This window comes from Lissotriton vulgaris, chromosome 10 (assembly GCF_964263255.1).
Source record: "Lissotriton vulgaris chromosome 10, aLisVul1.2, whole genome shotgun sequence".
NCBI lineage: Eukaryota > Metazoa > Chordata > Amphibia > Caudata > Salamandridae > Lissotriton > Lissotriton vulgaris.
In genome coordinates this window covers 841,460,869-841,483,060 of record NC_141698.1, presented here as the reverse complement: position 1 = coordinate 841,483,060, position 22,192 = coordinate 841,460,869, and the positions used below count along the sequence as shown (strand labels likewise).

The 22,192-nt window shown below is 43.6% G+C and overlaps 1 protein-coding gene across 1 annotated transcript in view; it reads left to right on the top strand.

Annotated features, from left to right (window-relative positions):
* The window catches only part of LOC147688870 (macrophage mannose receptor 1-like), a 758,166-nt gene that overhangs the window by 105,432 nt on the left and 630,542 nt on the right, over nucleotides 1-22,192 (top strand). Inside the window, exons 3-5 of the mRNA XM_086941771.1 lie at nucleotides 1,614-1,787; nucleotides 9,013-9,171; nucleotides 12,207-12,320. Of these exons, the coding sequence (XP_086797897.1) occupies nucleotides 1,614-1,787; nucleotides 9,013-9,171; nucleotides 12,207-12,320 (447 nt within the window). The remainder of the gene's footprint in view (nucleotides 1-1,613; nucleotides 1,788-9,012; nucleotides 9,172-12,206; nucleotides 12,321-22,192) is intronic.

The following is a 22,192-nucleotide window of genomic DNA, read 5'->3' as shown; positions in this document are numbered from 1 at the left end:
TACCTCTATATAATGTAAGAGCACGAGTAGCAAGGGTGCACAATCCCAAATCCACCCCAGGCCTGTTTATTTCACTACCAGTCGTTCCCTGCAACGTTATCTCACTCTTAAAGGTGTCTGCTTTCTCCCTTGGTGACAGATGATTTTCTGTGTTTCATTTCCTCAGTCTTTTCGTTGTGTTTGTCTTTCCCTCTGTTGGCCTTGGAAAACCTCTGATGTGGTGAAATGAGTGCTGTGTCCCCAAAATAAGTGCTGGTGCCCCGTACCGGCAACCACTTGCTCAAATTAAGCACTGTCTCTTGCCCTATGAATGATGGCATTTTCTGACCATGTGTATACTTCCACCTGAAAATGAGTGCCCATCAGTGCGACAGCTGGTTGGCCAGTCCTTTCGGTTTGAAATTTCTCCTTTTATAGTTCCCCTTCCATTTCGTTGCTTCTTCTTTTTTTATCTTATTGTTTTTTCAGAGGAGTCAACAGCCCTCAGGCAGTGCTAAACAGTTGCTTACTTGCCGCTTATTTCATCTGCAACCCATCCCATGTAGCCAATTCGTCTGAAGCAGGAGACCAGTTTGGAATACTGTTATTCCTGGTGTATAATTGATTGACCATTCCAAAATGGCCAACACATTGGTTCTAAATGTGGCAGCCATGCTTGAACTTTAACACAACAATAGAGTATTTACATTACATTTGCAAGACATGTACATGCTGTAATGCATAGATGTGTTATTATGCGCACATGCTACTGTGTTTGGATGGCAGCATGTATTCTTTTTTCTACTTGTATTCTTTTAATTTAGTTTGCATATGTTCCTGAGTTTGTGTGTGTTTTATTGCAGTTGTATGAGAGGGTGAATGCAAAAACCGGTCAACAGTGCAAACTAGGATGACTTACTGAGTGCCTAAAGTCATCATTGATACTAAAGGCACTTTCATTCACAAACCAGAGCTATTGGAAATGTCCCTGCTTGTTAAACACATGTATCAATGCTGAAATGAGAGTCTGACTTTAAAATGACTTTCTATTTGTCTTTCCATTTATAAATATTAGAATGGTCTGATCCTAAGATGACTACAACCTTTCTTTTAATTCGTCTTTCTATCCTGGTAGCAGTCTGTCCCTTTGTACAATCAGCCATACTCAATTTGCATTTCTCCCACAGTAAAATAATACATTTCTCACGGCAATGCATATAGGTATGTCTTTTATTTTCGAACTTTGAAATCACCGTTTGACTGTTTTATCCGGTTTCATGGGCTAACACATTAAAGCTATATCCATCAGCTTGTCAATGCTAGTTGAAATATTATGCACACCCATTGGGTTGCGATTGATTGTAAATTCAAAGGAATTCTTTTTTAAGTGAATAATAAAATAATCACCTGGTTTATTGGTGGTATTTCATCCAAAATAATTGTTTGTACCTTCGGAGTAAGTAATAGGTCCGAATTTATATTTAAGAGCAATTCTTTGCTTGTATTTTCACATGGTTTACTGAAACCTTTACTTCATTTTGAAGATTACTTTCATTTAATAAATATTTGATTTTGAAATTCTACATTGCGTTGAGTTGTTTTCAATCTGTACTTTAATAATATTGTTTTTTTAGATTTATTTACGCTGCAAGGCAATTCCAACGGCAAACCCTGCGTATTTCCTTTTAATTTTGATGGAAAATTATATGCTGACTGTACGACGGATGGAAGATCTGACAACCGACTCTGGTGTGCAACCACAGCAGACTATGAAAAAGACAGAATGTATGGATTTTGTCCATCGAAATGTAAGTACTACTTAAAATAGTTAACATTTTGTTAGAATCCATGAAATAGTTTTTCTGTATTACCAAGTAAAGAATGACACATTCATGTCAAATCTACTTTATTTGGACAAAAAGAGTTATTTGTTTAAGTATTAAATATAATTGTGCAGGATGCATCATAAAGTTTGAATGTCAATTTGGAATCATCACTGAGTGACCTGTAACTTACAATTGACAACAAAGGGGCCGATTCCGATCTCGGTCGGAAGGGCACCGAATTGGGTTCGGCATTAGCGGATCCGATTCGGAGGCTTCATTTCCGTCGAAGTACGATGCGAACAAGCGCAAAATTTCCGTCCGAATCGTTTTCGAGTCCGAACCACTCCATACGACTCGGTCACAAGCAAACCGTGGAGACGTTTCACGACCGAGCTAGTACGATGCTCGATTCGGACAGCGGATTGAGTCAGAGCGCCTGGCTCGCAATAGCTCCCGGAGTTGGACTTTGGGGGTCCGCGTCAGACCCATCTTCACCTGCAGCCTTACGACTCGGGCATAGGGGGAGGGGTCACCCCAACACAGGCATGTACTGTGCGGATGGCACTGACGCATACCCACTGTAGGGGGCACCCTTGCACGGGACGTACCCATTCAGTCAATGGGAGCCCATGTACTCGTCATACGACCGGCTCCCATTGACTTCTATGGGAGTCCAACCGAACCGAGTCCGACAGCATACGGCCACATTGTACTTGCTCAGTCGGACTGCAGGAGTCCGGATTGGTCGGAAAACACCCCAGATCCGGCTCGGTCGGAGTGCTTTCCGACCCAGATCAGAATCGGCCCCTAAGTGTCCAATGGAGGTGAACTCTCAATAAGAATCATCCTTGCTCAAAGTAAAGCATGGTAAATGTTTTTATTTGTCGCATGACAGACCAAATATCCACATTCCTCTAACACGTTTTCCAGTTTCTACTCCGCTTCCCCAGCTATTGGAGTTCAGTGGCGTAGCTGGACCTTTTGCCGCCTGCGGCATTTGGGTGTTGGCTGCCCCGTGATGGCTGCAGGTAAGAGCAGCGAGGGTGCTGCCTCTAGAACTCTAGAACTCATTTCGCCCATAGCAGAGCGCCCTTCGCCATGCCACTGTTGGACTTCATGCTAATCCGTTCACCCCTAAAACCACCCATCACAAGCAAATATGCCTTCTTGTCATTATAGAATTAAGACAATAGCTAGGCAGTTCAAGTGTCCTGGGTTTTTAGGTATACTCACTGATTAATTCTAAGAAAGGGGTTCCAAGTGTAGGTTGGAGAAGAGTCTATGCGTGCAAGCAGTTGTAGATCCCTCCCTAGTGTAGTTTTGCTTTACTGCTGGTTACCTGAATATTTGTCATCTTGGTTTCTTGCCGTGCCTGGCAGCAGGTATTGACACTACAGTGAGCTGGCTTCAAGGTTGTTGAAAAAGCTGAAACTCGATGCCCACATGGTCAGGAACTGGCCCCTTCTCTTCTTTTTTGATGGAAGCCTCCTCAGGGACGCGTTCATCTACTTCTTAGGTATTTCTCTCAGATCATGGTTCTCCTTTGCTTCCTTTTTCAGAAGTGCACCTCTGTCCTGCCATTTCCTTTAAGCCAATTTCATAAGAAGTGATGTCTAGTACTCTAATGAAAGTGCAGCTGTCCACAAGTCCCTGTTGTCTCATTATGCTCAATGTGACATAACATCTTTCCCAACACTGAAGATGAGAAAGAAAGCCAAAAAGATGAAAAGAAGCAAGTGAATGAGCACGTTACGGCTTCCCTTCTAAAGATTCTTTTGGATTGTCACAAATGCTTGTGTATTCCAAACCTCACCTGCACCACTCTCTTTCCATTCCGATCAAAGGGGTGTGTTTGTTTCTTGAAATTAGACACATTTCAAGCAATTAGACAACCTCATCTTTGACTCATTTCGATGGTTCTTTTACTGACAATCACTTGAAGAATTTATGCATCCCTGGATTCTGCTATTTTCCAATGGCAAAAAAGTAGGATGTATCGAGTATTCCTCCAGAATGATAGCATCCACTCTAGTCGGAGACTAGACATATGAAAATAAGTTTTAGTCTTGGTCCTGCGTCAATTAAAACAGTTCAGCCCAAACTGCCAAAGTGGCATGGTGAGAAAATTATGATGGACTGAAATATGGCCCCTAGCAGAAGTGGCTAAGATTAATTCAGATTCCTTCCATTACCTTGTAGTTTGTTGAAGTAGATGCCCTAAGTGCTGTGTGTATGCCCAGACATGGGTCCCATGCTCACTGTGTCAGAGGACTCAAGTTGTCCCTCACAGTTGAGTCTTGTATTCCCTTTTTGTTTGCAGATTCGCAGTTTCTTCACGGGATACAGGGGTATCACACTTGACACTGCTGCATTCTATCCGGGAGTATACATTTTTCAGTAATTTATTCAGGGCTAACAGAATATTTGGTAACAAGACAAAATATCGAATTCAAAATATAGAATTACCAAAATATCGAAGTCAAAATATAGAATGGACAAAATATCGAATGGACAAAATATAGTGGTGAAAAATATCGAATTGAAGGTAAGTAATTTAATATCGAATAGTCATTTTTACCCCTACGCTATCCAATGCTTTCCCAACTGTTGCACTCTTTGGAGTGGGAATAGTAATTTTTACCCTTACGCTATCCAACACGTTCCCTACTGTTGCACTCTCTGGAGTGGGAATAGTAATTTTTACCCCTACGCTATCCAACGCTTTCCCTACTGTTGCACTCTCTGGAGTGGGAATAGTAATTTTTACCCCTATGTTATCCAACGCTTTCAACGCTTTCCCTACTGTTGCACTCACTGGAGTGGTAATAGTAAATGTTATATTTAATATTTCATTAATTTTAAATTACTTTAAAGACATTTAAAAAAAATCGATATTTTGACTAACTATATTTTTTAAAACTATATTTTTGATTCAATATTTTTGTACTTACCTGTTTGTAGATAGGAATTCGATATTTTTGCATTCTATATTTTTTCTTCGATATTTTGGTAATTCTATATTTGTGTATTCGATATTATGTCAGTGATTCAGAATATTTATGTGAAAGTAGACTGGATCCCTTGCTACCATCCCCATTTGTGAAGCCTGAAATGTTAACAAGCTTTTATTATTGTTAAAGGAGTGGGACAAGAGGACTAGGTAAGGAACACCTGGAGTCCACCCCAGAAGATAGGTTTGCCGGATCAGCACCAAATTGTTCCGACCTGTAGCTCAACCTTCCGGCATATGTTTGTTTCACCAGAAAATCCTAACTGTTTGAATATATATTGGATGCCAGGCCCCGCCCCCCGCACTCCCATTCCCCACCCCGCTCCCACCTCCCGGCTGCTCCTACCTCCCACATCCCCTCATATGGAGGCCCCGTAGCGGGTGCGCCGCTGGTGTGCCGAAGGCACGCCTAAGGCAAACCCGTCTGCGCCCGTCAGTACCTGGACCTCGCCCAGCGACAGGATCCCTGGCCCCCGCAAGCACCACATTACCAGCATCCACTACGACTCCAGCACCCTCAACGCACTAAACACTGGACGATCACACACCTGCTGCCTGGCCACCCCGAAGCGCACCCAAGTACCCTTCACCGGCCGGAACTGCAGCTTCACCAGCATCCGGCCCGCCAACCCACCTACCAAAGAACCCAACTACCTCAGACACATCCTTTTCAACACCCACTCCGCACGCAAACACGCCATGGAACCCTGGGACCTACAGGACTCCAACACCCCAGATGACGCCTTCCTGATGGAGACCTGGCTAACCCCCTCCTCTACACCCAACATCGCCATAGCCATCCCGGAAGGCTATAAGGTCACCCGCAGGGACTGCACCAATGGAGTAGAAGGAGGAATCGCCATCGCCCACAGGAGCACTCTCAAAGTCTCAACCAACACCGACGACACCCTCAGCACCGCCGAACACCTGCACTTCCAGATTCACACCGATCCCAACACCAGCCTCAGAGGAACCCTTGTCTACAGACCCCCGGGACCCAGAGCACAGTTCAGCGACTCCATCACCGACCTCATCAGCACACACACCCTCGCCTTCACGGGCTACATCCTCCTCGGGGACCTGAACTTCCCCCTCGAGTAAAACAACGACACCAACTCCACCGCCTTGATCGCCAACCTCGCCAACCTTGGACTCAGACAACTCGTCACTACACCCACCCACTCAGCCGGCCACACGCTTGACACCATCTTCTCCACAAGCTCCCATGTCTCCTTCACCACACCACTGAGCTCCACTGGTCCGACCACCACTGCATCTACTTCACCTTCCGGAAACATCACCACCGCATCAGATCGGCCAAAATGACCTCCTTCAAAGACCTACTAGACAACAACGCACACAACAGCAAAGAGCTCTTCAACATCGTGAAGGAACTCTCCAACTCCAGCTCCAACACCAACGACATCTCACCTTCACAAGACCTGTGCAACTCGTTGGCCACCTTCTTCCATTGCAAGATTGCAGACATCCACGACAGCCTCTACGCCATCACCACCCCGGCACCCACTGAGACCCCCGCTCCCACAACCACCACCCGCACCAACCGCCTGCTCACCTGGACCAACATCAACGACGACGACAACACCATCAAGTTCATGAACACCGTCCACTCCGGATCCCCGGAAGACCCCTGCCCACACCATATCTTCAACAAAGCCAGCAGCACCATCGCACCCCATCTCCGGAAAACCATCAACATCTCTTTCGAGACAGCGTCCTTCCCGGAGAGCTGGAAGCATGCAGAGAGCAACGCCTTACTCAAGAAACCCAAGGCAGACCCCATGGACCTCAAGAACTTCCGACCTGCCTCCCTGCTCCCATTAAAGGTCATCGAGAAGGCTGTCAACAAACAACTGACCAGCTTTCTCGAGGAGAAAAGCATCCTGGACCCATCCCAGTCCGGGTTCCACAGCAACCACAGCACCGAAACTGCCCTCCTCGCCGCCACCGATGACATCAGGACCCTGCTTGACAACGGATCCTCATCCTCCTGGACCTGTCAGCCGCCTTCGACACGGTCTGCCACTGCACACTACGAACATGCCTCTACAACGCCGGAATCCAAGAGAAGGCCCTGGACTGGACCTCCTCCTTCCTCTCCAGCAGAACACAGAGCTTCTGCCTACCTTCCTTCTGCTCCAAAGCCACCAGGATCATCTGTGGCATACCCCAAGGCTTATCCCTCAGCCCAACGTTGTTCAACGTCTACATGGCACCGCTCGACCAGGTTGCACTACGGCACAACCTCAACATCATCTCCTATGCCGACGACACCCAGCTGATCCTCTCCCTCACCAAGGACCCCCACATCGCCAAAACCAACCTCCACGAAGGAATGAAGACCGTTGCCGACTGGATGAGGAACAGCCGACTGAAGCTGAACTCGAACAAGACGGAGGTCCTTATCCTCGGATCCACCCCCTCTGCCTGGGACAACTCCTGGTGGCCGACTGCACTAGGAACACCCACCGACAATGCACGCAACCTAGGGGTCATCCTCGACTCTACCCTCTCTATGACAAAGCAGGTCAACGCCGTCTCCTCCTCCTGCTTCAACACCCTCCGCATGCTTCGCAGGATCTTCAGGTGAATCCCCACCGAAACGAGAAGGACGTTCACCTAGGCCCTCGTTAGCAGTAGACTGGACTACGGAAACGCACTCTACTCTGAAGCTCCGGCCAAACTCCGGAAACTTCTCCAACGCATCCAGAACGCCTCAGCACGCCTGATCCTCGACATCCTTCGCTGCAGCCGCATCACACTCCACCTGAGAGATCTGCACTGGCTCCCAGTCAACAAGAGGATAACCTTCAAACTCCTCACCCACACACACAAGGCACTCCACAACACCGGACCAGCATACCTCAACAGCCGAAGAGTGACCGCCGGTGGCAGATCATTCTCCCACCTCACAGCCAAGACATGGAGCACCCTCTCCATCCGCCTACGCAGACCTTCTGACCTTCAGGAGACTTCTCAAGACTTGGCTCTTCAAACAGTAGCAGATCCCTCCCTCCCCCCTCCAGCGCTTTGAGGCCCTCACAGGTATGTAGTGTGCTTTACAAATGCTATGATGTATTGATTGATTGGTAAAGAAAGGGAGCATGGATGATGCGAAGGGGAGGAGGGACCAACTTGGGTATAGGAAAAGAGATAAAGGGCCTGATGTAGGTAATTCTAAATTACCACTTCTAAAATACCGAATCATACCGATTCGGTATTTAAGAAGTGGTAAATTAGAAGGGGGGAATGTAGGTATTTCAGATTCGGTAAATGCTGAATCGTTAAGATTCGGTATTTACCGATTCTGTATATACCGAATCGGTAAAGCCCATTGATTCCTATGGGCATTGCAGCCCATAGGAATCAATGGTCATTACAGAATCGGTATTTACCGATTCGGTATATACCGATTTTTGCAAGGGTGCAGGGGTTGTCACTTCGACACCCTCTAGCACCCTGAATTCAAGCACGTGTGCCATGTGGCACACAGACATGTGCCAGCTACATCTGCATTTACAGAATCGGTATTTTACCGAGTTTGTATTTACCGATTCGGTAAATACAGAATCAGTAAAATACCGATTCTGTAAATGCATGCCCTACATCTGGAAACCGTAATACCGTTCGGAAACGGCCGAATTCGGCCGTTTCCGACCGGTATTAGGGCACCTACATCGGGCCCAAAGAGTGGGGTAGAGTAAAAGGAGAACGGGTGTTGCAGTTCACCACAATCAAGACAAAGAGACTACACATGGAGGAGAATTATGCAGGTATGTGGGTATCTCCCAGAAAGAGGATCTATGAGTTCCAAACACACACAGGAGCTGCACTGAACCTTTCAACAAAAAGCCATGTACTAGAATGTATTTGACATCATGTTAATTCCATTGATTTGGAAACACTGAGGAAACCGAGCTGTAGAAAAAGACCACCAAGTCCTGTAAAATATGTTGGAGTAAACTGATGGTGAGCAGACAGATGTATAAGTTATGCCCCTTGCACTAGCAAGGAATAACATCAATATGTAATGCTAATCTACTGATTACCAGCATTGAATCATATAAACCACGTTATCTATGATTTCATATCCTATAACTTCTTAATTATTATTTCAATACATTTCAATATATATTATTTCAACGTAATAGACATGTTCTCGTCTATTTCCTATAGATAGCAGTGATGCCTGGAAGATGGATCCTTTGACCGGCGTGTTCTATCAGATGAACCCCCAGGCTGCAGTTGCGTGGCACCAAGCTAGGATAAGCTGCCAGCAGCAAAATGCAGACCTATTAAGTATCACCGAGCTACACGAGCAAACCTATATTGCGGGTAAGAGACCACACAGCTAATGGTACTTACACAAAGCGTTGTCTTTCCTGTTTTAGTTTAAATCCCCAAACTGAAGTCATAAATGTATAACTTTCTTGGACATGAAATGTGCACGAGTACCCAAGAAGCATATCTAGTGAATATTAAGAATGATATCGATCATAGAGTCTTCTCTTGAAAAACTTTCCAGCAGGGCCCTAGGTTAAAGTGCCACACTATGTAACGTGTGTGCTGCACTGAACGCGAGTATGCAAGTCTGCTGTAGTTACGAATTACGCTGGCCATTTTAAAATCCAGTTCGAATACGCATATGTAGCTTTGTTGTAATTTATTTTTGGAGAACGAATGGAAAATGCACAATTATCTTTTTGTAGTACGTGCACAAAATGCTTTTAAATTCAGAATGTGGTGGGCCAACAAAGTGGGGTGTGGCGTTGGAGTTGGGGATCAAGTGTGTATGATATACTTTATGGCATATTATCGAGGACGGGAGTTAAAATTATCGGCGCTTTAGCGGCAGAAAACTGCCGCTAAAGCGGCGATAAAGGGCTTGATATTATGCCCTTGAGAATTCCAATAGAAGCCCATGTTGACACCAGAATATGGGCTTCTATTGGAATTCTCAAGGGCATATTATCAAGCCCATTATCGCCATTTTAGCGGCAGTTTTCTGCCGCTAAAGCGCCGAACATTTTAACGCCCGTCCTTGATAATATGCCCCTCAATTTCTCGGGGGACACGGACAGCTATGGAGAGAGGCGAGCCAGGGATCTGGCTTGGCTCTAAGAGCCCAAGAACGAACTGAGCCGTCAAGAGATGTAAATCAGACGACAAATGTCATGATAAATACAATAAGGACTTCAAAATTAAACTTGTCAACATTTTTCAGTTTCTCAAATAAAATATACTATATCACTGATTTGAGTAAAGTTTTTTGAAAGTCATCTTTTTAAACATGAAACTGTTATGAATACCCCGGGACCTGAGTTGCCACAAGTTACCCAAAATGTATAATTTTGTCATGTTTTCTATTTATTTACCATATATTATTGTTAAATGTAAAGGAAGATTATTTTATATGAATCATATAAAAGGAAGATTATTTTCAATACAATCCATTTATTTGGTGTATAGTCCATAGATCAAATAGGGATAAAATTAAGCCAATAATAAATATACATACAAATCTAAAATGATATAGGACATCACAAGCCAATAAGTCTGCCGCCAAATGAGCCTTGCAATAAAAAGGTTACGAGCTGCATTTCAGTTAGTACAAGAGTCAAGCCGGCAGAGCAGCTTTCAAGTTTTGAACACCTGTGACTCTTAATGGGGGCAATGAAAAGCTATGTGTTGGAGCGAGGTATATGGACAAAAGAATTTTAAAAAAGGTGTCTCGTCTTCAATAACTCTGATTCCGGAGTAGAGAACTCTGCTCATCAAAAACTGGGGTGAAATTGTCTAAATATAACTGGAATTTAGGCATAGAAGAATACCCCATTTTCCAGCCAAATGAAGCACTTTCTTTGTAATTTTGAAGTGTGATGGCCCATTGGGGCTGAGGGGCCACACCCTTCACCTTTTGCCCCTCAAAAACAGTGTCTGTTTGCCTGACAGACACTGTTCATTTTCAGGTCAGGCAGCCAGGAGCTGGACATGTGCTAAATGCTCAGGCTCCTGGCTGCCTGAGCTGACCTTTGCTGAGCTGAGGATGTCACAGCTCCTGTGGGCGTGACCTCCTGAGCTCAGCAAAGGTCCTTGAGGCCCTCCCCCTTGTGACAAGGGATGCATCACTCATTGCCTCACACCTGGGCACTGGTTTTAGGCCTGAAGCTCCCAAGGTCGAGCCTCAATCAGTGACACTTTGTCAGAGAGTGGGGTGGGGTCAGCAATCTCACAGACCCCATCCCACGGTGTGATGGCATAGGAACTGCTGCCTTCCCTCATTGGCACACCTTAGGTCAGCCAATGAGAGAAGGCAGTAGTCCCAACCCTCCTGGGACCTCCGAGGAAGAGATGCAGGTACGTGTGTTTTATTTTAATGTTTGGTATGTGCGTGAGTATATGTTTGAGAATTTGGTAATGAGTTTTGTGAATGGATGTGTGTGCCTGTGTGTGTGTGAATGCATGGTTCTGACTATGTATGTGTGTTTCTCGTCTGCCTCCTTCTAAAATTGCTGGCCGCCACAGTCCGATGACAACATTGGGGCTTATTCATATTCCCCCTGCACCACCAGTGTGTCACTTTCTGTGATGCTCCGGTGGCACAGGAGCCTGCTTAATATTTACCAGGCAGCACTAATCCACTGTTTTTGGATTAATGTTGCCTTGTAAATATTGTTCCCTTTAACTCACTTTTGTGCGTTAAAAGGGGCGTGCAATGGGTGTTGATGGGGGCGTTCCCAGCAACATCCATGGCTTTTTGACACTGCCCCGGATTTACAAGAAATCTTAACTTTAATTCTAAATTGGGAATACTTATTATTAAATTGGAGAGGAATAAGGATGGGTGAATACACCCTTAGGAAAGAGTTTATGGAGTTACTAATAGTAACTTCTCACTTATAAATCCTGTTCTTGCCGACTCCACCCTCTGTTTTGAGGGCATAAAGAAAAGTAAACCCGTAGTAAATTTACACCTAGAATTTGTGAATAGCAAAAAGTGTTTAGTTACAACTAGGTGCAATGGTAAGTTTACACATGAGTAAATCTACACTGTAAATGTACCTTTGTGAAGAAGGCTCAAAGATCTTCACTCCTTAATTTGCTTTGGGATCAGGTGACAACCTTACCTTCTTTGCAGTCTAAGCAGCAGGCAAAAAGCTCCGCAATTCAAATCAGCACCAGTCATACTTTTCGAAGAGAAGGATGTAAGAGCAATCAGCATTGCTTTCTCCGTCGCTGACTGTCAACTGTGCACTTTACAAATACATTTACAATTTCCTTTTTTTTTACCTACGCATAGATATACTGACACATAACCTCTTTTATATTTATATTTTCCTGATGTTCTTTTCACATCTTTTATTTTCTAGGACTAACAACCAATTTCGATACCCCTATGTGGATAGGACTAAATAGCTTAAATTCCGACAGTGGATGGCAGTGGAGTGGAGGAAGTCCATTCAGATACTTAAACTGGGCACCAGGTAGGAGTGATATAACAATGGTAATAAATTCCCTCGGAGCTTTCTCCTGCATTGAACTGTTTCCTTTTCTGGGCCATATTTTTTAATGTTTAATGACGTGTTCAAGCTTTGCATGTGTAATTGTCAGCTGTTTCCTGCAGGACATATCTTGTAGTAATGGATAGTGTTTGCATTTATGAGATGTGAATAATATTAATCATTTTAATTTAGATTTTGATGTAAGTTGTGTATTGCATGTTCAGGTTAAATTCAGTATTTGGCTGCATTTTGCCAAAATATGGCTATGTATCTTTCAAAGAAAGCATTTACGAAGCTGGAGTTGGTTTCTTGCAGCTGAAGTTTGTGAAATGCTAAATCACATAGAAAAACAATTTTGCCCAGAAACCACCATTTTACAAATTGAATTGAAATTGATGATGCTGATAACTGTCATAGTTGAAACTCCACAAGAGTCCAGGTAGTAGTTCCAAGTTGTAGTTTATTAGAAGGTTCAGTTACAGAGGTGATAGAGGTAAGTAGCCACGGTAGAGGTAAGTAGACAAGGTAGTAGGTAGCCTGAAGTCAACTGACTAGCATGAGTCACCCCACATTCTGTGACATCATAGAACATTCTAAATATACTAAGGCTGGACAAAGAGAGAAGACAGGGTGAAAAGGAAGAAGACAAGAAATGACATTACAACAATACCTTTCCAATATATGCTTAAATACTTTAATTACAAACGCCGTCTTGATAATAAGAGGAATAAAAGAAGCAGAAGAATACAGTTACACATTAAATTAAGATAGTTTTACAAAGTAAATTTACCAAATGTTAAATAAAAACACATTTGTAATCTCACCACCAGCTGATCTTTCAATTAATTATTGGATATTCCATCGAACCATTATATAAGCTATTTGATACACCCCGAAAAAAAGCCCAGGCTTGGTGTAGACAAAATGGTTAAAACCTGGTGTGGAACGTTTAAATCAAAATAATAGGGATGGTAGCTCAGTGGGTTCTTGCAAACCAATGTGAATGTTAGCATTAGAATGAGTAAAAGAACATACATTTACACTGTGTTAGAAAACATTCGCAATTCAATATATCTTTATTTCGGCATGAATACCATAAAAGAACAATACATTACAACAATAAAAACATTCCATTAAAATACATAACATACTGTAAAATTCATTCAGTTTTCATGTCGATTCTAAAATCAAGATTAAGAAGTCTGAAAGTCATGATAATTATTCTAAATCAATAGAAACAAATGTGGGTGACAGAAATAAATTTCATCAAGTACAGGCGACAGAAATGAGAGTTCATCAGTTGTCCCTCAGTTAGAACAAAAAACAATTGTAACATGTCTACGACACTTTTGGTACATTATATTTTACAGTTTATGACCCAATTTTTTCCTTTGAAAAAAGATACTGTGCAAGAATCTACTAACACTAAATACGATAGGTTGACTACTATCGGTCAAGAGGATCCTTAGGGCCTGGGAGCATGTTCTTACACCTAATCTTAAACATATGGGCTTAATCCATCTTCTTCTCGCCTTGGCGTATATTGGGCAGAAGAAGAGGATATGTAGCTCATTTTCCTGTTGGTTACCACCACACAGGGTACAAAATTCACCCTCTGCATGATTCGCCGAGTTTACACCATCAGACCAACGGACCAGTGTTGAACCAATTTGGAGGTTTCCATTTCTGAATTTCAGAAATAAGGTCTTTGCTAGCGGTGGTTCTATTTCATCCAGAAACAACTCGAAAAATGGATCATCTTTGAAGTTAAGGAATCTTTGTACAAGTGACCCATTAGAAGGAGCGTTTATGATCATACCTGAGATATACGACCAAAAACACCTTTTAACCATGATTTTTGAATTTGGTGGAAGTATATCTGGTTGTTCCCAATAATGTGACAATCCTATTAAGGTGAACCAGAATTTAACATGTTTAAACCAGGGTATCGCATTAAAGCTATCAAGCTCCATGATTTCTACTAGCCCATTTTTATAAGCCTGCAACTCCGGTACACGCCACAGCCTGATCCATAACAATAAAGGACGTAGAATAATGTGATGGTCCGTTCTACGAAAGTTTAGATCAAGCTGGAGCGGAACCAGAGGAGTACTCCTAGGGACTCTGACCAGACTTCTCAGGAAGTTGTTGTCCATGACCCTAAAATACGATCCTGGGCCCCAAATTTCCGAGCCGTACAATACAGCGGATTGGACCTTGTATTTAAAGAGTTCAACCGCTGGAGACACGGCTTTGCTGGTGCTTAGACCTTGTTCTCTTAGAATAGGTTTAGTGTTCTGGCTAAACAGCATCTTACATTTTTCTAATTGGGCTTTCCATGTAAAGTTGGAGTCTAATATTACCCCCAAATAACCAAAGTGCGGGACTGATTTCAATTTTGATCCATTTAAAGTTAGACAGCCCTTGTCGCTCTTGGTTGGATTTAGGACCATACACTTTGTCTTTTTCCCGTTAATCTCCAGTCCTTTCTTGTTGCAATAATCATAGAAGGAGTTTAAAAGAGACTGGAGGCCTTTTTTTGTCTGGGAAATTAGTATAGTGTCATCCGCAAACAACAGGGAAGTAACTTTTTCACCATTCAACTTGGGAGAATCGTTGTTACATTCTTCCAGGTATGACGGAATGTCATTCACGAATAGCGAAAACAGTGTAGGGGCTAGTACGCACCCCTGGCGCACACCTCGTTCAATTGGTATTTTAGGGGTTAGTTCGCCTTTTGGGCCCCACCGTACTCTGGCGAAGTTCCCTCTATGTAGCTCTTTTATTTGCGCTATCAGGGTTGATGGCATCCCTACTGAACTTAGTGTTTCCCACAGTAAATTGCGTGGAACTAAATCAAACGCCGCCCTTAGGTCGACGAACGCAACATGTAATTGTCCCTTTTTAATCTTTATGTATTTCCAATAAAGGCAACAAAAGCGGAAAATTTGATCGATTGTACTAACTTTAGATCTAAAACCCGCTTGGTATGTAGACAAAATTGCCTTTTCGTCCAGCCAATCATTGACACGGAATAAAATGTGTCTTGTGTAGATTTTTTGCAGTATGTCCATTAAGCTTATCGGACGATAATTTGAGGGGTCCATCCTGTCACCTTTCTTGTAAATTAAAACAATTTCAGCCCCCTTCCAGCTTCCTGGAAAGTCTAGAGTTCGGGATAACTCGTTACACAAGTGGTTAATGTATGGAACCCAAATTTTTAGTTCGTGTTTATACAAGTCTCCCGGAATCTTGTCTAACCCAGGGGCTTTACCAGATTTAATCTGGTTTATCGCCAATTCTGTCTCACCTGGGGTGAACTCCAAGGTTTCCCCCGGAATGACATGGCTAGGAGTGCTATCAATGCTGGGTTCCTCATATGCCTTATAAAGTTCAGAAAAATGATTTACCCAAGTCCGTTCGTCTAGATAGACATCCTTTACCACTCTACCTTGGTGATTTCCGTTTGCTATCAGCCTCCAGAAGGCTACACTATCTCGTGTTTTTGCTGCTTGTAACAGGTCAGCCCATTTTGCTTCTTCCCATGCAACTTTGCATGCCTTTTGGACCATTTTATAACTATTCCTAGCTGATATTACGTTCATTTGGATCTTGGATTTGATTGCTATCAGGAGTGCCCTCTTGGACTCCCTACAGTCCTTGTTATACCAGGGTTTGCTATGGGGCAAATTGTGTGTCTTCTGCTGACTTTTTTTCGGCATCTTTGTGACTAGGGGCCTTAATGCGTTAAAAAATTTATGGTGTAGTTCCATAAAATGACTATCGTGGCCTTCAGTTGAGATGACATTTGGATATACTCCAAAGATACTAGCAAAAAGCCCATAAATTTCTATTATGATTTCACTATCGCCCAATATTAGTGGCCATTTGAGAGAACGTCTGTTGTTACTGATGTGTAACTCAATTTGGTCACCACTATTTCTGTCTCCTATTGATGGGGACACTGTATCTCCAAATAGGGAGTCCTCGACATGGAGGGCCAGAGGGAAATGGTCACTCTCTAGTCTTTCAGTTACCTCCATGTCCAGAAGGAATTCCCATGAAGACACAGAGGCTATTATGAAATCTATATTGCTTTTGTAGTTCCCTCTATAGAACGTGGGCTTCCTCATGATGTCTGATGGTAGCCGTCCATTACACGCTCTAGTGCAGTGTTCTGTACATAGTCTCGTCAATTGAAGGGCCAACGGAGAACATTTTACTGGTTTTGTGATTTCTAAAGCAGGGATCCCATTGGCCTCATCTTCTTCTAGGAAGATGTCGCTAAGCCCACAATAGGCTCATAGTTACAGTTGAAGTCGCCTGATATGATGACGTAGTTTGCTCTAGTATCTAGATTACCCAATAAAAGGTCAAGGGATGTTAGTGTGGAAGATTCCCTAGTAATGGGGGTTGGTCTGTTGTAGACGTTAACTAGGTACAGTTTTTTCTCTTTGCGAGCATCAATTTTCAAAATCAGAATATCAGGGGAGTTGGTATCCACCACTTCAATGTTCACTTTTAGGTCTACCTTTACCCAGGTCAGTAACCCTCCCGAGGGTCTTCCACTCCTCGAGGGAATTGCATTGATACCATAAGATTTATATCCTAGCCTGTGTATAGTTTCAACCGCCCAGGTCTCTTGCAACATATGACCTTCCCGATTAATTGCATCATGCTCTATAGACATTAGCTCATTTTGGGGAGCAACACTTCCCAATGGTATTGAACTATCCCCAATTATTGGAGCTAACACAGACGATAAGCTTACATTCCCCTCAATTTCGGCTTCATAAATATTAACACCAACTGACTGTAAACAGAGAACTCCCCTTTCCCCCAACAAGTTGGCATCCAACAATTCATTTCCGTTAACCCCCCTAGACGCATGGCATCAATCACAGTCGTCGAGCCCACTAAAGATGTCAAATCTGTTGGTAGTTTCTAAAGGGGTGAACGGTTTTAGATGGTCCATTCTTCTATTGTTAGTGTTAGTTTGCCTATATGGGACACAGTTCCAGCCAAAAGCATTAGGTGCCGGTGCATGATTTGGGGGAAAGAAAGGCTCCGTAGGATTAGGCCTAGTAAATGGTGGTATCATTTGGTGTATGTTACCAGCCCTCTGCGTAACTGGTGGATAAGAGCAGGGCATAGTTTGAGTTGTAATGTAGGAGGCTGGTTGTTGTTGGGAGGGAAAAACCACAGACCTTGGATAGAAAAAAGTCAAAGGTCTGGGTATAATGCAGTTGCTTGTGGTGCCTGGGGGCCAATTTAATACAAGTTGGACTGCATTGGGATCCCTAAAGTTTACAACCACCACGTCCCCCTCGATGTTTTTTGGTCTGCTTCCCAACCATTGGAGGCGTCGGACATGGACAATTTCACCATTTATATGGGGTGCTATTGGTCTGTATAGACTTAACCAATGCATGATCTTATTTTTTAATTGTGCAAAGCCCTCCCTCTTGCTAGTACGTAGCACTGGGACTCCAGTTAGAACTACCACAAAGGGCACTGCCTCTGGTGGTAATTCTGGGTTTGGCACCTGTTTGGACCTTCCCCATGTTGGTTTATGTCCCGTTACATCAATTGATTGGCCTTCATTAGAGGAGCTAGCTACCTTATTAGGTGGATTAATTTTGGTAGTAGCTGGCTTGGGGGCCAAATTATTTGATGAATTTATTGGTGATGGAGTTGGTTTAGGGGTAATTATAGCATTCCCTTTGGGCACCGAGGTAGTAGGGATCGCCAACAGAATAGGGTTGGCTGTTGTTGCTTGAGAGGCTGAATTGGACTTAGACACACTAGGTGCTTTGTGTGTTACTAAATTCGATGATTTGGAATTTGCCTCGCCCTTATTCCCCAATGCACGCTCAAGTAGATTTAGCCTTGACTCTATTTCAATCAGCCTTTCCAAGATTGATGCTGAATGGGTGTTAATTAAGTTTACTATCGAGTCTAGAGTGGCAGATGCGTGAGCAGTGGTGAGCGAATTGGGCAGCTCAGAGACTTCCATCATGTCCTCTACGACTATAGGTACGATGGGGGGCGAAGGAGATGTAATAGGAACTGGCCCTTCTGTGGCAGCAGAAGTAGTAATAACACTGGCTTCAGGGGTCTTGGCTTTTTTACCAAAATCAGAGTGGCTTATTTTTGGTTGCAATGAAATCCCCCCTTTCCGTCGTTTTTTGCATGGCGGAGGTCCATGTACCCTTGGAGCTGGTATGGATTTCTTTGCTCTGCTTCGCACTATCTTTGATGGTAATGGGGTAATAGGTTTTAAAACATTAGGAGTACTTGTATGTGTGGTAACGTCAGGACCTATAATATCCAGATGGGGGGAATGATTTGTACAAGGGTTGGAGACATCTAATACCACAGGTTGGTTATCAATTGAATCAGTTGAATGTACAATGACATCAATTAACTGGGTATTTACACTAAGATTCACTGAAGGTGTGGATGTTGGCGACAAGCGCCGATGCTTTAAACTTTCAACAGAGCGACGACGCTCGGCACGGCGCTCTGCCAAAACGATATCTAATGGCATATCCGGGGAAGCTTTAGTAAAATAATCATCAAGGGTTTTGTTCAACAGTGCACCCTGTTTTTCGGCCATAGTAAATACAGATACAGTCCCACAGCAATGGGTTACAAGGGCACGCAAAGTCACAGTTATGGTAACAATGGGTCACAGAATAAATACCAGGGATTTGGGTCCAGTCCGGTCTCCTCGGTTCTCGGAGGGTCTCAGAGGGTCCGCCCTTAGTCCGGGCTTTGTCCCGGGTGCTGTCCCGCACACGCGTCCCGCTAACGCGCGAGTCTTCTGTTGATGAATCAGCTGTGCCTTGGGGGCGGAGACACGGGAAGAGGCGGCAGGTGTGCTAGCTGGAACGCGCACAGCCTGCTGGCACTCGCAGTCCCGTCCTCGTTGATGGCGACTCCCCCACGGTGATTCCAACGCCCAGCGGGGCTCCTGGCACACAATAGCTTTGCCCTGCGGGCTCCAGAGACCAACACGGAAACAGGCAGCAAGGACTCCTTCACGAGCGGCACCCGCGGAGCGGGGGCCACGAGGAGTTTTCACAGTCCAGCGGGGGGCGGAGACACGGGAAGAGGCGGCAGGTGTGCTAGCTGGAACGCGCTCAGCCTGCTGGCACTCGCAGTCCCGTCCTCGTTAATGGCGACTCCCCCACGGTGATTCCAACGCCCAGCGGGGCTCCTGGCACACAATAGCTTTGCCCTGCGGGGCTCCAGAGACCAACACGGAAACAGGCAGCAAGGACTCCTTCACGAGCGGCTCCCGCGGAGCGGGGGCCGCGAGGAGTTTTCACAGTCCAGCGGGGGGCGGAGACACGGGAAGAGGCGGCAGGTGTGCTAGCTGGAACGCGCACAGCCTGCTGGCACTCGCAGTCCCATCCTCGTTGATGGCGACTCCCCCACGGTGATTCCAACGCCCAGCGGGGCTCCTGGCACACAATAGCTTTGCCCTGCGGGCTCCAGAGACCAACACGGAAACAGGCAGCAAGGACTCCTTCACGAGCGGCACTTCACTGCTGTAAAGTAACATGCAGCAACTGCAGTTATTATCATTGTAATTCAGCAACTGTATAGTGCATGTTCTGATGTTGGTGTGCCCTTGCAGCACTTTTGGAAGCCCTGCGATGTATATCTAAATGGCTGCATGGTTTACATCAGAGATTAGAGAACTACATGAAAGAGTTATGAGTTTCTGGTAGGTAATACTTGAGGGCTTTGATCAAATACTTTAATTGTTTCAACTGGTGTATGTACCTTTTGCCCAACATGGGTACATGTATGGTAGGTAGCGCACGGCAACACATTTCATTAATTTGACTTGAAGTAATTATCCACCTCTTTAGATATCTGGTCTTTAGTGGTCTATATTTAGATGTTCGGTTCCAGAATCATGGTTGGTGTTCATTCGTGGTCACTGCTAATGCGCCCACACTGAGAGCCAGCTACATGGCCTATCTCTGCGGGGTGTGAGTGTGTGTCATCTTCAGTCTAACATCTCTTGAAGGAGTAAATGTAGGATGCACTTATTTAGTTAGTGTTATATCTATTAATAATATTTGAGTGTTCAATTTTCATTTTAGTGATAGCCCTGTTTTAATTAATCATTTGGAATGACTTTATGATTGTCTTTTGTGGCAAAAGAATAGTCACTTCCTCTGGTGTACTATACCACTTAGTTGTCCAAATCCACAAACTTTTATAGAATACTTTCTTCAGAGAAAAATAATTATTTTCAGCAATAGTTTGATCACAGAAAAAGTGTCTTGATAAATAGGATAATATAGTCCTGCATCACCATACCTCAACCATAGAGCATGCTACGTCTTATCGCATTTTTGCCCCTTCCCCCAAGGCAATCATGTTGGCAATCATGAGGAAATTGAAAGTGATACATTAATGATCCTGGACTGTCAAAGGTGTGAAAATTCAGCACTTGAAAAAATATTAATAAACGAAAGGCTAATTATCATCAAAGATCTTCAGATGCTACGTTTTTAACTATGCGAACAGGCAATATAGGGAGTCGAGGCTTGCTCGAGGCTTGCTTACAGATGGAGCACTACTGCGAACCAAAACGAAAGAAAAATATGATTATTGTGAATTGTACTATTTGGTGTTTGTGAATGGCATTTGATTAGAAATGTTAAAGAAAGCTTATTGAAAGCCAACTGCGATGTTCCTATTAACATGACTAGAGAATATGGATTTCATTAAAGACACGGAGACTAACATTATGCATTCATCTTTTAATCTTTTAATGCAGTCACAAGCAGCCGCACTACAACACAAAGTAAAACAGTTCTAAAATGGAACAATCAGATAGTATAAAAGGCAGGAGCACAAAACAGACTGCCTCTTTTAAATGTGGAGAAAAAAGGAAAAGTTGCAAGAATTATGAACTTTATCTTCATCTTGAAAATCCGGAAGAGGAGAATGAAGAGAAGCAAGAAGAAAACAAGGATGAGACGAAGAATCCATTAAGAAGAGTTGTCTGAAAAAGAAGGAGGAACATGAGAGTATTGTTGAAATAAACAACACTTCAAATAGAAATAGTACAAATAAGTAAAGGTAGTAGAAAACAAACAATCAGAATAAGCCCTTCAATAATAAATTAAATAAAGCAATAATCCGTCCAAGGGAAGGGACGGGTGGGATAATGTTAGCCTCCGTGTATTTAATGAAATCCAGATTCTCTAGTCATGTGAATAGGAGAATCGCAATTTCATTACAATACCGGAGGCTACATTATGCAAGTTGGTAGCCGTGTAGGACAACATCAGACATGTGCTCGATTGGTTTACAATAATGTCGAGAAAATGTGAATGCATTAGACCAGTCCGCTGCTTTGAGAATATCCAAATTACCACCAGACCAGAAAGATTTACTGGCCATAGCACCTCTAAGAGAGTGAGCTTGGAATTTTGATAAGTCTATGCCCGCTAGACTCATAGCGGACTTGACCCATATGGCTATGGGGGTAGAGCTAACAGGTCTGAATGGTTTGACAAAGAAAACAAGCAGTTGATTTGCATCAAGAGGACAAAGGTCTCTCATTCTATTATCATATTCTTTCATACAATCTACAACACAGAGTTTCTTACACAGGTCAAAGCAAGGACAAAAAATAGAATCTGACATAGTTTTGGTTCTTCTAACAATTTAAAATTAAACACCAAACATATCATAAGATCTATTAGAAATATCAAGACATTTGATATCAGAAACTCTACGCATGAAATTAAACACAAGAGAGTTGCAAACTTAATAGAAAGAGATTTCCTATTAAGTAAAGAGTTATCAGGCCAACTTGAAAA